Source organism: Chanodichthys erythropterus, chromosome 9, assembly GCF_024489055.1.
Source record: "Chanodichthys erythropterus isolate Z2021 chromosome 9, ASM2448905v1, whole genome shotgun sequence".
Lineage (NCBI taxonomy): Eukaryota > Metazoa > Chordata > Actinopteri > Cypriniformes > Xenocyprididae > Chanodichthys > Chanodichthys erythropterus.
In genome coordinates, this window is record NC_090229.1 from 4079668 (window position 1) to 4097601 (window position 17934).

General features: G+C 35.6%; 1 protein-coding gene across 1 annotated transcript in view; it reads left to right on the forward strand.

Annotated features, from left to right (window-relative positions):
• The first annotated feature begins 7730 nt into the window (after positions 1–7730).
• The window catches only part of ikbkb (inhibitor of nuclear factor kappa B kinase subunit beta), a 36828-nt gene continuing 26624 nt past the window's right edge, over positions 7731–17934 (forward strand). Inside the window, exons 1-3 of the mRNA XM_067394298.1 lie at positions 7731–7887; positions 8687–8807; positions 15002–15096. Of these exons, the coding sequence (XP_067250399.1) occupies positions 8703–8807; positions 15002–15096 (200 nt within the window). The 5' untranslated portion in view covers positions 7731–7887; positions 8687–8702. The remainder of the gene's footprint in view (positions 7888–8686; positions 8808–15001; positions 15097–17934) is intronic.

The following is a 17934-nucleotide window of genomic DNA, read 5'->3' on the forward strand; positions in this document are numbered from 1 at the left end:
AGGCAGAGATCTGTAATATATCTAAGTCACAAATTATATTTTCCATAAAAAATGCCTATCAAAGTTGTGTCCTCACTTTGCGTCAACTCCGTCAGGATTTTTTTATAATTCTGAATAAATCAGGTGGTGTCATGGTCATCTTTAACTCTGAGAACCCCTTTCCTTTTTCCTGCTCATTTTATATTTTATACAAACAATGTTGAAGTCTCTGCGGTCACAGCTTTAACATGTCAACTCCGTCATCCCGCTGTAATAGTTTCTTTAAATAGTTGTGGGATAAATCTTGGCATTTTTATTTAGGCAACTACAACTGAGAAAGAAAACAAAATTACTCCACTGTACAACACGTGGTTAAGGTGGAAAAAAAAGTCAACTCCATCAGGTCTGATGGTTACAAGTGCTCTCAAAAAGTCTATATAATGTGATTTAATATGTTTTTTGCATATGGGGAATTCTTCTAATGTTGTTTCATGATTCTATTTATATATACTGCATATTTGGCCCCAGCTGGACCTTTGTCAACACTGTCAGTATTTGTCAACTCTGTCAGTATTTGTCAACTACATCAGTTGTTTTTTTCAACTACGTCAGTTGTTTTGTCAACTCCATCAGTATTTGCCAACACCATCAGTATTTGTCAACTACATCAGTTGTTTTTTTCAACTACGTCAGTTGTTTTGTCAACTCCATCAGTATTTGTCAACACCGTCAGTATTTGTCAACTACATCAGTTGTTTTTGTCAAACATAAGTTGTTTTTGTCAACACCGTCAGTATTTGTCAACTACGTCAGTTGTTTTTGTCAACTCCATCAGTATTTGTCAACTCTGTCATTATATGTCAACACCGTCAGTATTTGTCAACTCTATCAGTATTTGTCAACTCTATCAGTATTTGTCAACTCCGTCAGTATTTGTCAACTACATCAGTTGTTTTTGTCAACTACGTCATTTGTTTTTATCAACTCCATCAGTATTTGTCAACTCCGTCAGTATTTTTCAACTCTATCAGTATTTGTCAACTCCGTCAGTATTTGTCAGCTCTGTCAGTATTTGTCAACTCCGTCAGTATTTGTCAACTACATCAGTTGTTTTTGTCAACTACGTCATTTGTTTTTATCAACTCCGTCAGTATTTGTCAACTCCGTCAGTATTTGTCAACTCTATCAGTATTTGTCAACTCTATCAGTATTTGTCAATTCCGTCAGTATTTGTCAACTCTATCAGTATTTGTCAACTCCGTCAGTATTTGTCAACTCTGTCAGTATTTGTCAGCTCTGTCAGTATTTGTCAGCTCTGTCAGTATTTGTCAGCTCTATCAGTATTTGTCAACTCCGTCAGTATTTGTAAATTCCGTCAGTATTTGTCAGCTCTGTCAGTATTTGTCAACTCTGTCAGTATTTGTCAACTCTATCAGTATTTGTCAACTCCGTCAGTATTTGTCAATTCCGTCAGTATTTGTCAGCTCTGTCAGTATTTGTCAACTCCATCAGTATTTGTCAACTCCGTCAGTATTTGTCAGCTCTGTCAGTATTTGTCAACTCTGTCAGTATTTGTCAACTCCGTCAGTATTTGTCAACTCTGTCAGTATTTGTCAATTCCGTCAGTATTTGTCAGCTCTATCAGTATTTGTCAACTCCGTCAGTATTTGTAAATTCCGTCAGTATTTGTCAGCTCTGTCAGTATTTGTCAACTCTGTCAGTATTTGTCAACTCTATCAGTATTTGTCAACTCCGTCAGTATTTGTCAATTCCGTCAGTATTTGTCAGCTCTGTCAGTATTTGTCAACTCCATCAGTATTTGTCAACTCCGTCAGTATTTGTCAGCTCTGTCAGTATTTGTCAACTTCATCAGTATTTGTCAACTCTGTCAGTATTTGTCAACTCTGTCAAACTCTGTCAGTTGTTTTTGTCAACACCATCAGTATTTGTCAACACTGTCAGTATTTGTCAACTACATCAGCTGTTTTTGTCAACTACGTCAGTAGTTTTAGTCAACTCCATCAGTAGTTTTAGTCAACTCCATCAGTATTTGTCAACACCATCAGTATTTACCAACACCATCAGTATTTGTCAACTACATCAGTTGTTTTTGTCAACTACGTCATTTGTTTTTATTAACTCCGTCAGTATTTGTCAACTCCGTCAGTATTTGTCAGCTCTGTCAGTATTTGTCAACTCTATCAGTATTTGTGAACTCTGTCAGTATTTGTCAGCTCTGTCAGTATTTGTCAACTACATCAGTTGTTTTTGTCAACTACGTCATTTGTTTTTATCAACTACGTCAGTATTTGTCAACTCCGTCAGTATTTGTCAACTCCGTCAGTATTTGTCAGCTCTGTCAGTATTTGTCAACTCTATCAGTATTTGTCAACTCTGTCAGTATTTGTCAGCTCTGTCAGTATTTGTCAACTCTATCAGTATTTGTCAACTCCGTCAGTATTTGTCAACTCCGTCAGTATTTGTCAACTCCGTCAGTATTTGTCAGCTCTGTCAGTATTTGTCAACTCTATCAGTATTTGTCAACTCTATCAGTATTTGTCAACTCCGTCAGTATTTGTCAGCTCTGTCAGTATTTGTCAACTTCATCAGTATTTGTCACCTCTGTCAGTATTTGTCAACTCTGTCAACTCCGTCAGTATTTGTCAACTCCGTCAGTATTTGTCAGCCCTGTCAGTATTTGTCAACTCCATCAGTATTTGTCAACTCCATCAGTATTTGTCAACTCCATCAGTATTTGTCAGCTCTGTCAGTATTTGTCAACTCCGTCAGTATTTGTCAACTCCGTCAGTATTTGTCAGCTCTGTCAGTATTGGTCAACTTCATCAGTATTTGTCAACTCTGTCAGTATTTGTCAACTCTGTCAAACTCTGTTTCTTCTTTTTTTTCAACACCATCAGTATTTGTCAACACTGTCAGTATTTGTCAACTACATCAGCTGTTTTTGTCAACTACGTCAGTAGTTTTAGTCAACTCCATCAGTAGTTTTAGTCAACTCCATCAGTATTTGTCAACACCATCAGTATTTGCCAACCCCATCAGTATTTGTCAACTACATCAGTTGTTTTTGTCAACTACGTCAGTTGTTTTGTCAACTCCATCAGTATTTGTCAACTACATCAGTTGTTTTTGTCAACTACATCAGTTGTTTTTGTCAACACCATCAGTATTTGTCAACTACGTCAGTTGTTTTTGTCAACTCCATCAGTATTTGTCAACTCTGTCATTATTTGTCAACACTGTCAGTATTTGTCAACTCTATCAGTATTTGTCAACTCTATCAGTATTTGTCAACTCCGTCAGTATTTGTCAACTACATCAGTTGTTTTTGTCAACTACGTCATTTGTTTTTATCAACTCCATCAGTATTTGTCAACTCTATCAGTATTTGTCAACTCTGTCAGTATTTGTCAGCTCTGTCAGTATTTGTCAACTCTATCAGTATTTGTCAACTACATCAGTTGTTTTTGTCAACTACGTCATTTGTTTTTATCAACTCCATCAGTATTTGTCAACTCCGTCAGTATGTCAGCTCCGTCAGTATTTGTCAACTCCGTCAGTATTTGTCAGCTCTGTCAGTATTTGTCAACTCCGTCAGTATTTGTCATCTACATCAGTTGTTTTTGTCAACTACGTCATTTGTTTTTATCAACTCCGTCAGTATTTGTCAACTCTGTCAGTATTTGTCAGCTCTGTCAGTATTTGTCAACTCCATCAGTATTTGTCAACTCCGTCAGTATTTATCAACTCCGTCAGTATTTGTCAGCTCTGTCAGTATTTGTCAACTCTGTCAACTCCGTCAGTATTTGTCAACTCCGTCAGTATTTGTCAACTCCGTCAGTATTTGTCAGCTCTGTCAGTATTTGTCAACTCCATCAGTATTTGTCAACTCCGTCAGTATTTGTCAACTCCATCAGTATCTGTCAGCTCTGTCAGTATTTGTCAACTCCGTCAGTATTTGTCAACTCTGTCAGTATTTGTCAACTCCGTCAGTATTTGTCAACTCCGTCAGTATTTGTCAGCTCTGTCAGTATTTGTCAACTCTGTCAGTATTTGTCAGCTCTGTCAGTATTTGTCAACTCTGTCAGTATTTGTCAACTCTGTCAACTCCGTCAGTATTTGTCAACTCCGTCAGTATTTGTCAACTCCATCAGTATTTGTCAACTCCATCAGTATTTGTCAGCTCTGTCAGTATTTGTCAACTCCGTCAGTATTTGTCAACTCCGTCAGTATTTGTCAACTCCGTCAGTATTTGTCAGCTCTGTCAGTATTGGTCAACTTCATCAGTATTTGTCAACTCTGTCAGTATTTGTCAACTCTGTCAAACTCTGTTTCTTTTTTTTTTCAACACCATCAGTATTTGTCAACACTGTCAGTATTTGTCAACTACATCAGCTGTTTTTGTCAACTACGTCAGTAGTTTTAGTCAACTCCATCAGTAGTTTTAGTCAACTCCATCAGTATTTGTCAACACCATCAGTATTTGCCAACACCATCAGTATTTGTCAACTACATCAGTTGTTTTTGTCAACTACGTCAGTTGTTTTTTCAACTCCATCAGTATTTGTCAACTACATCAGTTGTTTTTGTCAACTACATCAGTTGTTTTTGTCAACACCATCAGTATTTGTCAACTACGTCAGTTGTTTTTGTCAACTCCATCAGTATTTGTCAACTCTGTCATTATTTGTCAACACTGTCAGTATTTGTCAACTTTATCAGTATTTGTCAACTCTATCAGTATTTGTCAACTCCGTCAGTATTTGTCAACTACATCAGTTGTTTTTGTCAACTACGTCATTTGTTTTTATCAACTCCATCAGTATTTGTCAACTCTATCAGTATTTGTCAACTCTGTCAGTATTTGTCAGCTCTGTCAGTATTTGTCAACTCTATCAGTATTTGTCAACTACATCAGTTGTTTTTGTCAACTACGTCATTTGTTTTTATCAACTCCATCAGTATTTGTCAACTCCGTCAGTATGTCAGCTCCGTCAGTATTTGTCAACTCCGTCAGTATTTGTCAGCTCTGTCAGTATTTGTCAACTCCGTCAGTATTTGTCATCTACATCAGTTGTTTTTGTCAACTACGTCATTTGTTTTTATCAACTCCGTCAGTATTTGTCAACTCTGTCAGTATTTGTCAGCTCTGTCAGTATTTGTCAACTCCATCAGTATTTGTCAACTCCGTCAGTATTTATCAACTCTGTCAGTATTTGTCAGCTCTGTCAGTATTTGTCAACTCTGTCAACTCCGTCAGTATTTGTCAGCTCTGTCAGTATTTGTCAACTCCATCAGTATTTGTCAACTCCGTCAGTATTTGTCAACTCCATCAGTATCTGTCAGCTCTGTCAGTATTTGTCAACTCCGTCAGTATTTGTCAACTCTGTCAGTATTTGTCAACTCCGTCAGTATTTGTCAACTCCATCAGTATTTGTCAACTCCGTCAGTATTTGTCAGCTCTGTCAGTATTTGTCAACTCTGTCAGTATTTGTCAGCTCTGTCAGTATTTGTCAACTCTGTCAACTCCGTCAGTATTTGTCAACTCCGTCAGTATTTGTCAACTCCGTCAGTATTTGTCAGCTCTGTCAGTATTTGTCAACTCCGTCAGTATTTGTCAACTCCGTCAGTATTTGTCAGCTCTGTCAGTATTTGTCAACTCCGTCAACTCCATCAGTATTTGTCAACTCTGTCAGTATTTGTCAGCTCTGTCAGTATTTGTCAACTCCGTCAACTCCATCAGTATTTGTCAACTCTGTCAGTATTTGTCAGCTCTGTCAGTATTTGTCAACTCCATCAGTATTTGTCAACTCCGTCAGTATTTGTCAACTCTGTCAACTCCATCAGTATTTGTCAACTCCGTCAGTATTTGTCAACTCTATCAGTATTTGTCAACTCCGTCAGTATTTGTCAACTCCGTCAGTATTTGTCAACTCCGTCAGTATTTGTCAGCTCTGTCAGTATTTGTCAACTCCATCAGTATTTGTCAACTCCGTCAGTATTTGTCAACTCCGTCAGTATTTGTCAACTCCGTCAGTATTTGTCAACTCCGTCAGTATTTGTCAACTCTGTCAGTATTTGTCAGCTCTGTCAGTATTTGTCAACTCCATCAGTATTTGTCAACTCCGTCAGTATTTGTCAACTCTGTCAACTCCGTCAGTATTTGTCAACTCCGTCAGTATTTGTCAACTCTATCAGTATTTGTCAACTCCGTCAGTATTTGTCAACTCCGTCAGTATTTGTCAACTCCGTCAGTATTTGTCAGCTCTGTCAGTATTTGTCAACTCCATCAGTATTTGTCAACTCCGTCAGTATTTGTCAACTCCGTCAGTATTTGTCAACTCCGTCAGTATTTGTCAGCTCTTTCAGTATTTGTCAACTCTGTGAACTCCGTCAGTATTTGTCAACTCCGTCAGTATTTGTCAACTTCATCAGTATTTGTCAACTCTGTCAGTATTTGTCAACTCCGTCAGTATTTGTCAACTTCATCAGTATTTGTCAACTCTGTCAGTATTTGTCAACTCTGTCAACACCGTCAGTATTTGTGAAAACCATCAGTATTTGTCAACTCCTTTCACTATTTGTCAACTCCGACAGTATCTGTCAACTCTGTCAGTATTTAACACCGTCAGGTGAAGCTTTTTGTTCATTTTAATGTAAATGTTCATTTTTCAATTAATTGTGTTAAAATGTTAAGGGCCAGATTTACTAAATGGGGCAAATTAGTGTGCGAGCGCAATTCTACAAATATGGCAATGGGAGTGGCAAGTTTTGCGTGTGATCTGCTGATGTGCAAATTAAAGAACACAGACACAGTCACAATCATTTCCATAATGACCAACCCAATCTACCAAGAGCAGTGCAAATTTTGTTTCTGAAAGGGAAACTCCTACAAATGCATATGCAATAAGGTCAGCCGCAAAAACAAGTCAGCCCACACCTTTTCAGTGCTATTTTTGCACTGCGTGTCTTTAGTAAATCCTGACAGTAGTTTTTTAATGCCAAAAGAGGGTTTGTGCTGGAGCAAGCTGTTAGTAAATCTGGCCCTAAAACATCAACCGAACTACATGATATCATGAGTGACTTACCTAAGAACATTGGTTATATATGTTTAATATTAAAAAGAAGGTTAGAGAATTAAGGAATTTAGATTATAACCCCTAACCCAAGAAAAAAATGTAGAGAATTATTTTTTTTTCACTTAGCTCTGAACACCATTATTACATAATTGAACACTGTTGTTGGATGGATCAAATTAAAATATCATGCTTTTAAATGTGTCTGGAGTTGATACAAATGAAGTGGCTAAAAACCTGTTGCCTTACATGGTTCATCAACTGAGATCTTTGTCTACAAATATATAATGTATTATTAAATAATAAAAACTAACTTCTAAAACTTGTTTTTGTCCCTTATCTCAAGAATCATTTCTTCATATAATGCACATCATTTCTGTAATTTATGCATTCAGCATAAATTAAAATATATTTTAAAAGGTTGGTGACATTTTTCATTGTTTGAATGCACTTTAACTCATGCATTAAACACCAGATGAGTATAGATAGATAGATAGATAGATAGATAGATAGATAGATAATGTTTAATGTACAAAACTGTAGGCTAAGTATGATGATTTGATATGCGTAGTAGGCTATGTAGTATAGTAGCCTATTGTAAGTACGGATGTTATTTTGCGAGTCTGCTCTTTTACAATATTTAAGGTAAAGGAAAGTTTCAGGAAGTAGAGAAACTCAATGCTCTTCTGCTTTCAAAACATAATCATAAACATTTACTTACTTACGAAAGAAAACCTTAGATGTGTAAAGATCGCAGGAATCCTCTGTTTTGAGAGTGTTTTGGAGTAGATCAGATCAAATCTGACAGCAGCAGGTAAAATCACTTCACAATAACGGCAGTAAAGGTGAACACGAGCTGCTTTATCGCACTGTATACTGCGAATTAAACTTATTTATATGTAAACATATGAACTTTAGTTAGTTTTATGTGATGCAACAGCTTTATGAAAGTTTGGTAAACTGATCTGATCTTGTGTACAAAACTGTGTTTCATAACATCAAGTTCACACAATATAATCAACAGAGCTTAAAACAGAAAATAAAGCGATATGAAATCTTACACACGTGTTTAGCTGACTAAATGAGGACATGGACATCTGCTCACCAAAAGTGCATTTTTAGATATAAAGACAAAGTAAAAACAGTAATATTGTGAAATATCATTGCAATTTAAAATAGTTTTTTGTATGTGAATATATAGTAAAGTGTGATTTACTGCTGTGATCAGAGCTGAATTTTTCAGCATCATTACTCCAGTCTTCAGTGTCACATGATCCTTCAGAAATCACTCAAACATTTCTTATTATTATCAATGTGGAAAACAGTTGTGCTGCTTCATATTCAGGGTTATATTTTGTCTTTATGTGTCTTTTAAATGTCTAAATACTAACTAAAACCCTCAAATATATACTAATAATAAACTAAATAATAATAATTATCTAGATAATTACAATAATTATCATAAAACATTTAGTTTGTGTCATTTTTACAAATGAGGACCTCTTCAGGTGTCATATTTAGCTCTTGTATTTTCACACATATACTCATGAATCTATAGTACACATGGATATCTGTGTTTTTAACCGTTCTGATATCGTTCCCTCTCTCTGCAGGTTTTGAGGGGCCGTCATGAGCCGTCCGCCCTCCATGCAGCCGCAGATGTGTGGCCCCTGGGAACTGAAAGAGCGACTGGGAACCGGAGGCTTCGGGAATGTCACTCTCTGGCAAAATAAGGTAAAATATGATTCCTTAAAAAGTCAAGCGAAGCACACTCATAAACCCAATCCATCCGCAACATGACTAGAACATTTGCCTGGATCAACATGCTGGAATAATACTTCTTTCAAGCAGTCGGATTAGTTTTAGTGTTTTAAAAACATTCTTATCAACTTTTCATGTTCCTCAGAGTTTTAGGACTGATTTATAATGGTGGGAATGTTTTTAAAATGGGAGTTAAAAGTTGCTTTAAACCACAGTGTTGTATTATAAGTGAATCAAGCTGATTGGACACACAGACGTAGATGAGGGTGAATCGGTTCTTATGACATTCAGCATGCGTCAGTGTGCATTTACTGTCCGCTATGCATCAGGATCACGACGAGCGTCAGATGTGTTCAACTGATTTATTGTTTCCTGTTCAAATATATTGTGAAATGCATATTTGTATAGTATATATGCGTAGCTGCAGATGCTCAGTTTCTCATGGTGGAGAAAGGCATGCTATAATTATATTAATTTATGAAAAGTGATTCATGATCCAAGTGGATACAGGCTTGGGTTCAGATCTAAACCACAAAATAAACAAACTTTAGAGTTTAAACCACATTTTATGGGAATTGCTTTGGAAGGATTTAACATTCTGCTCTATTTCTATGTTAGTAATCAAATAAGCAAATTTTTACAGTTTACCAACAGCTGATAATTAGGGCCGATATATTCTGTCAATCAAAAGAGAGCAGGAAAATGCACTGCATTTGAGTTTTGTGTAAAGAAAATGCTAAGAAACCAGTTTGATGTTCAATATTAATAGTAATTATATAAATTAACAACATTCAGAGAGTTAAGAAATATGAATTTAATCTTCAGAATTTAGTTAATGTGTGTTAATATTAATTTGAGTAATGTGTTTATAACTGATAACAGTTACTCTGAAACAAGTTGATGAAATGGTGAGAATAACATTTTTATTTGCATTTCTTTCAAAATATAATAATTAAAAATATAGTAATTAATTATAATGAAATGATCATTAATTTAAAAAAAGCTGTATAAAAGGCAGAACCCCCAAACTATTGGTATCGCTATCGGTATCGGCAGATATCACTCTGAATGATTGGCTATTGGTATCGGTGGAGAAATTTTTATATCTCTATTCTCTGATTTATATGTATATATGTATATATATATATATATATGGGGAAGGGTTGTAGTCAGGCTTATTATTGTTAACTAATACTAAAACCATATTATTTAAATTAAATAATAAATTATAAAACTTATTTAACTTCATTTAGTTTAAGTTGAAGTACTAAAATAACTAAAACAAAGTAAATTAATGCTAACAACTAAAACTTAAAGTCCCCCTGAAATCAAAATTTAGATTTTTTCAGCTTGTAGTATGAATATGTTAGTCTTAATGTTATGAATAAGCTGGTGTGTTCCAAAACAATGACAAAATTCGCATTTAGGAGATATAAGCATTCAAAACTTACAGTCTCTCATGGATCACGGATTTTCATGACATCACATCACACTTCAGCTTCTCATCAAATCTTCGGTCCAATCAAAAAAAGATTTTTTTAAATACATTTTTTTAACTGCCTATTTTGAGGCATCATTAACTATGCACCGATTCAGGCTTCGGCCCCTTTAAAATCTCGTGCTCTCCGCCCCCCCTCTGAGCTCTCGACTATAATACAGGGCATTTACAAAGTTCACACAGCTAATATAACCCTCAAATGGATCTTTACAAGATGTTCGTCATGCATACTGCATGCATGGATCGGATCATGTAAGTATAGTATTTATTTGGATGTTTACATTTGATTCTGAATGAATTTGATAGTGCAAAAACTGTTGGAGAGATTTATAAATGAAGTGTTTAAAAATGAAAATAGCGACGACTCTTGTCACCGTGAATACAGTAAGAAACGAAGGTTACTTTAACCACATTTAACAGTACATTAGCAACATGCTAACGAAACATTTAGAAAGACAATTTACTAATATCACCAAAAATATTATGATATCATGGATCATGTCAGTTATTATTGCTCCATCTGCCATTTTTCGCTGTTGTTCTTGCTTGCTTACCTAGTCTGATGATTCAGCTGTGCACAGATCCAGACGTTAATACTGGCTGCCCTTGTGTAATGCTTGAACATGGGCTGGCATATGCAAATATTGGGGCGTACATATTAATGATCCCGACTGTTATGTAACAGTCAGTGTTATGTTGAGATTCGCCTGTTCTTCGGAGGTCTTTTAAACAAATGAGATTTATATAAGAAGGAGGAAACAACGGTGTTTGAGACTCACTGTATGTCATTTCCATGTACTGAACTCTTGTTATTCAAGTATACCAAGGTAAATTAAATTTTTGATTCTAGGGCACCTTTAAGACACTTCAGTGGGCCTTTAATAAAAATATATATAATAAGTTAAAACATTTAAAAATTACGAAAGCACACAACTAAATTACAAAAATCTAAAATGAAAACAAAAAATATAAAAGTAAAATTCTAATTATTAAAAAAAACTAAAATATTACATCAACAATGGTAAAATAAAAGTGGTTGTTGAATGGCTCAGCAATTAACTAGAAAAATTAAAAAAGGCACTTCATGACACACAGTGCTTTAGGACACTGATATTATAATAAGAATTCAATGCAAGGATCAAGAGAGGATGTTGATCCAATAATATGTTACTCAAATTAGGGTCACAGTCTTTTTTTTTTTTTTTTTTGGGTGGTCTGCTGGTAAACGGCGCACCGGGGTCGTCCCACCCCATCCTGACACAGCACATCAGGATAAAGGTGTTTGACTGTCTTAAAATAGAGGCACTTCAGATTCCCATGATTTAACCTTCACAGCACTGGGACTCTAACAATAAGATGAAAGGAGGAAATGCATCTACCTGCTTTGTCCTACTTCCTGTCACGGATGACATCATGATCACTCATTGCCTGCACTGAAACACACACACACACACACACACATTCTTAAAGTGATTAACTGAGCGTGACGATCATATATTCTGCAAGGAATGCTGAAGAAGATTAAACGTTAATGACTCCTTGTCCAGGGCTGTTTTAATAAGTGTTCATGTTGCTTTAATAAGTCATCAGATGCACCACTTTACTTGCTGGACCATATAACAGTGTTATTACGTTTTATTGTCTCTATATCCTGTCCAGCACTGGTTGTGTTCAGGGGTGACATCATGTCATGTCACCAATAATTAGGGTGTTGGTGAAGCGGATGTTGATGAGCGCTCACTGAAACCAGAGTGGAAATACTGTTTTTGTGTGTCTGTGGCTGCTGTTCATGTGCAAACGTCTGAGATCACATTGAATAATCATATTAAATAAGTGCAAAATAGAAATATCTTCAAAATAGATTTGTGCCATTACAGTTAAAGACTCATGATGATTATGTCATTGAGTTTACTACATGCATCATGTTTGCTTACTCACCTGACTGCATTGGTTTCTCTCTTTCCGCCGCTTTCCGGTTGATGTCACCGGTCGTCATAATTCCTGTCAGGAAGTACCATAGGAAACGGGCAAAATGGAATTCAAGTGCCGCCTTTTTGATTTCCTCCCTGAATTTCACTATAGTATGACAATTCTTTACCCGCCACAGAGACACTCATGCATCTCTCATTCACTATTGATCATTCATTCATTATGATTGTAGACTCACATTAGGCTCTGAAGGTCATGGACGCATTTCACCCTCATGACAGTTTGTGTGTCAACTCAACCAGAGGTCCCCGGCTCAAATTTTGATTTTGTTAATATTTATTCTGGTGAAAGAAATACATAAATGAAGAAGAAAGGAAAAATTTTAAATGTCACAGATATTCACTATTTTGTAGAGGGAGTCAAAATGACCATTTTTACTTTTTGGAGCCAAATTAGAGGGGTGTAAAAATGACTTTATAAAGATGACAGCATCATTATTTTATTCTTACACAGAGATTGGTAGATCTATTAGTAAAATATGTTGACTTTATCAATCTTTGTTTCATTATACGCCAAAGGTGACAAAAAAGCACTTCTTGTTATTTATTGCCTCAAGTTTGCATGCCTGTAACTCAAGGAGTATTAAAGATCTCTTAATATCATTTTAGATTCGGCTTCTTAACAAACTTTTCTTGTGGTATCTTCATTTTTAAGGCTCAACATGGTTCATTTCCAGAAACATGGGGATCTCAATGTGGCTCCATGAGTAAATTGTTGAATTGTCAATGGTCAAAAACCAAATGTAGGTAACTTTTTAAACGGCTGATAGTTATTGTGTTTAAAGAAGTCAACGTTGTTACGAAAATAAATTTTACACATTTTCAGTGGTCAAAAACCAAATGTGAGTCATTTTGCATACAGCTGATACATTTTCCTTTTAAAGAGGAATATCTGAAGAACAAATAATGTTGAAACTAGAAATGTATCTCGTTATTTTTTTTTTCAACACAATTGACTAAAACATACCTGTCTGAGTGCCATAAATACTCCATTTCCAAAGTTTGCACGCCTGTAACTCTAAAAGTATTCAAGATATCTTAATATCCTTCTAGATTCTCATTATTAATAAACTTTTCTTTTGTAATCTTCATTTTTAAGGCCCTGTGTGATTCAGTCCCATAGATATGGGGATCTCAAAGCAGCTCCATGTTTAAATTGTTGAATTGTCAATGGTCAAAAACCAAATGTAGGTAACTTTTTAAACGGCTGATAGTTATTGTGTTTAAAGAAGTCAACGTTGTTACGATACTGCGTATTTGAACTCTCGTAGCTTCAAAAGGTGTTAAAATGAACAAAATCCCATCTTCCAAATATCCCTAAAACTGATTCAAATATAGATTTTTATAAATACACTTTTGAGAGCGAGTTAATGTGCCTCAGTCATCTTCAGTGGATTTTTGGTACTCAGAGAGTTATGTTTTATGCAATTCTTTTGATAGAGGGAAACAAGATACATTTCTAGTTTAAACATTATTTATTCTTCAGACATTTCTCTTTAAGTGCAGTAAGTATGAGCTATGTTTAAAGTGAACCACATTTGGTTTTCGATCACTGAAAATAGGTAAAATTCAACAATTTAAACATGGAGCTGTTTTGAGATCCCCATATCTATGGGACTGAACTATATAGGGCATTTAAAATGAAGATTACAAAAGTATAGTTTATTAATAATGAGAATCTAGAAGGATGTTAATATATCTTGAATGCTTTTAGAGTTACAGGCATGCAAACTCTGGAAAAGGAATATTTATGGCACTTAGACAGGTATGTTTTAGGCAATTGAATTGATTCAATCGAGATACATTTATTTGTTTTTCAGATATTCTTCTTTAAAATAAAAAAAGTATCAGCTGTATGCAGAGTGACCCACATTGGATTTTTGACACCTGAAAATGTGTACAATTTACTCATGGAGCCGCATTAAGATCTCCATATCTCCGGGATTGAACCATCGATGGCCTTTAAATTGGAGATGTCAAAAGGAAAGTTTGTTAATAACCAGAATCTAAAAGGATATTAAGATATCTTTAATACTTTTTGAGTTACAGGCATGCAAACTTGAGGCAAAGAAGTGCTTTTTCCCATTTCTTAATTGTCACTGTTGGCTTATAATGAAACACAGATTGATAAAGTCAACATATTTTACTAATAAACCTACCAATCTCTGTGATAAAATAAAATAACGATGCTACCATCTTTATAAAGTTATTTTTACACCCCTGTAAATTGGCTCCAAATCTCAAGTGAAAATGGTCATTTTGACCCTCCTCTGCAAAAAAAGTGAATTACTGAGTAAATATATATCTGTGACATTTAATATTTTGGCTTTCATCACTATTTATACAGTCTTTCTACAGAAAAAATTAACAAAATAACAAAATAAAAAATTTGAGCTTCCGGAATTTGGTTGATTTGACACGGAATGACCCTATAAATAAAATGTTATTATTAAAGCAAGAGTCATGTACTGTAATGAAAATAGATCTAATGGTTAAAATGAAGAATGTATTGTGAGACATTGCGGTTATGAAATGTAAGCGGATCATTTCCACTTCCCCATTGTTTGTGCCTGCTGTATATTAAAGTACCGTGGTATTACCATCTGATACCATCAATGTACTATGGTACTGTCACAGTAATTTTGTCTCTGATGTTTTCTAACATGTGTCACTGTGTACAGGAGAGCAGCGTTCAGATCGCCATCAAACAGTGTCGGCAGGAGCTCAGCGTCAAGAACAAGGGCAGATGGAGTTTAGAGATTCAGATCATGAAGAGGTGAATATATCAAGAGTCAATTTCCTGTTTCTCCCTGTAGGTCAGCACGGTTCAAACACAGGTCTGTTCCTCATTTCAGGGGGCATTTACGGTCTGATCAGCGTCAGAGAGAAAGGAACATGTTCACGAAAAACAAACTATAACCGTTTTTGGTGCACAAACATTGTCATTGGAACTCAGGGTGATTAAAAAACGAAAATAATATATGTAATGACTCCACAGTAATTCTGCAAATGACTACACCCATTTTTTTTGGCTGATTCTTTGGCTTTCACATCATAGCAGATGCTTCTTTAAAGTGAAAACACTCTTATTTTCATGGTATTTTTCCATTTTTTTGCCCTCTGAATCTCATCTATGTTTACCATCTTTTAATGTGCAGTCCATTAAGCGACCACGCAAAGCCTTCTGTTGTTATTCGGCTATTTATAAGTGTTTTTATGAACAAAAGTTCTGAGCAAAACAAAGAGGGATGGATTTATGACACCACAGTAGTAAAAATGTGACCCAGTACAGCAGCCGCAGCATCGGTTTGTGCCGTCACAACACCTTCAGGCTCATCTTAAATTAGGAGCAAGTGCATCACTGGAGGTTTTCTTCCTGTTATTAGTATAGGGATGATTTTGTTGTGGCTGTATTCATGTCCAGTTGTTTATTGGAAAGCTGCTTATTGTATTAAGTTTTTTTGGGCGTGAACTAGAGCTGCATGACTCTGGATAAATTGAGAATCACAATTTTTTTTTATTATTTCAAACATGATTCTCCCATGATTCTGAACCGACAACCCTAACAAAATGGTTTACTAGAGGTTCTGAAAAATTTTTAATTATTACAGTATTATTAAATATTCTTGTAGTCTATTTAAAATGTTTAATCAATCTGAATGTATCATTTAAAAAAACAGGTTGAGTGAATGATTCAATGACTCACTCATCAATACTTGTTTCATTACTGGATGAATCAGTGTTTTTGAACCAATTTTTTTGGAGTGAATGATTCAATGACTACATTTTTTAACAGTCACTTGTCTGAAATTGATACAATCATTATTTGAAGCGCCAAGTTACTTTCAAAAGGTGATTTTCTCTGTTCTGATCACTTCCGTGGACATCAATGTTTAGTTTGTCGAAGGTTTAATAGACACAGGTGAACTGTTGTCATTTAAGAATGGATCGTGTGAGTGTTTGAATCGAGATGAAAGTTTATTAAATGCATGATGTTTCCAAAGTCAGTGAGAAATCACAATGAACAATCATGTTCTCAATACTGACCAAAATAATCATGAGAATGATTTTTGCCATAAGACTTGCCATTTGTTTTTATACCAATCTTTGGACTCTTTCATTGGAACAAAGCACCATGGTACAGTAATAGTAAATTTGTGGTAATTTGCCCCCCAGTGGTGAACCACTGAAATTTCGAAACGTTTCTAAACAGTTAGGATGTAACGAAGCCTCGTTTACTGAAATCATGTGACTTTGGCAGTTTGGTACACGCTCTGAATCACTGATTCAAAACAAAAGATTCGTAAAGATTCTAAGCTTCTTGAAGCAGTGTTTTGCATTGTTGAATAAAGTTGTTATTTTGCTTTTTTGGGGCACAAAAAGTATTCTCGTCGCTTCATAACATTAAGGTTGAACCACTGCAGTCACATAAACAGTTTTAGTCTTTAGTAGCTTTCTGGGCATCTGAAGGTGTAAATTAACTTGCTGGCAATGCAGGCCTCACTGAACCATCGGATTTCATCAAAAATATCTTGATTTGAGTTCTGAAGATGAACAAAGGGTGTAGAAGAACCACATAAGGGTGAGTAATTAATGACAAATGAACTAACCCTTGAAAAGAATATCAAAGTATTACCATGCAACATGTCCAATAAGCCATTGTAGTACTATTGTTTTTATAGATTTTGAAGAAATCTTCATCCAGAGGTCTTGGTGTCATCCGCACTAAATTCAACCTAGTTAAATTGTGCATGCAAGATAAATTTGAATGGTTAAAACTACATGTTGTTCGTTGAATGTCACAGTGTGAGTGTTTCCGTGATGCTGCGGTGTGGTTGCATGGATTGCTAGTTAACTAGCGAGAGGGGTTAGGGGACATGTTGGCTTTCTCAGATTTATAGCAGACTGTCCACAGACTTGGTCTGAGCCACAAACCTGGACTCAAACACCCTCTTGTAGAGCTCAGTGTGTATGAAGCCAAACCACAACGATCACACAGATGTTTTTGGGGAACACACCCAGGCCAACTGGGTTTTTCTAGTTCACACATTCGGTGATGATCAACCCTCAACAATGATGATATCAGTGTTCAATCTCAGTCATTCAGTTGAAGCTGCTCAACCTTGTTTTGTGGAGGGAAAGGAATCCCGTCATCTTTTCCAAGGAATTAGATTGTACTGGCAGCAGCTCTGAAATGGATTGACGTCAAAAGGGCATGAAGTCTGATTGAACTCGACCCTCATGATAAATAACTAGTGATTTTCAGAGCGTGTTAGACTCTGACGCGTCAACCGTAACCCAACGTGAGTGGTCACATAATGATAACATACCGTTTGTGATGAATCTTTGCTGTCTGCTTCATTACTTTCCAACAAGGAATGTTTTGGTTGGTGCTGTTTAAGGTCATCTTGAACACTGGTTATTTTTCAAACAAGAAGCATAAGATATTAGAAGTTTTAGAACTTTTTGTATCTTTACAAAATACACTCATATTCAAGATACAATTAGTAAAAAAAAAAAATAGGGATGCACAATAGATCCGCCACCATATTGGTACTGGCTGATATGTTCATTTTTAATGTTATCGTTATCGGCCCGATAAGAAAATTTGGCT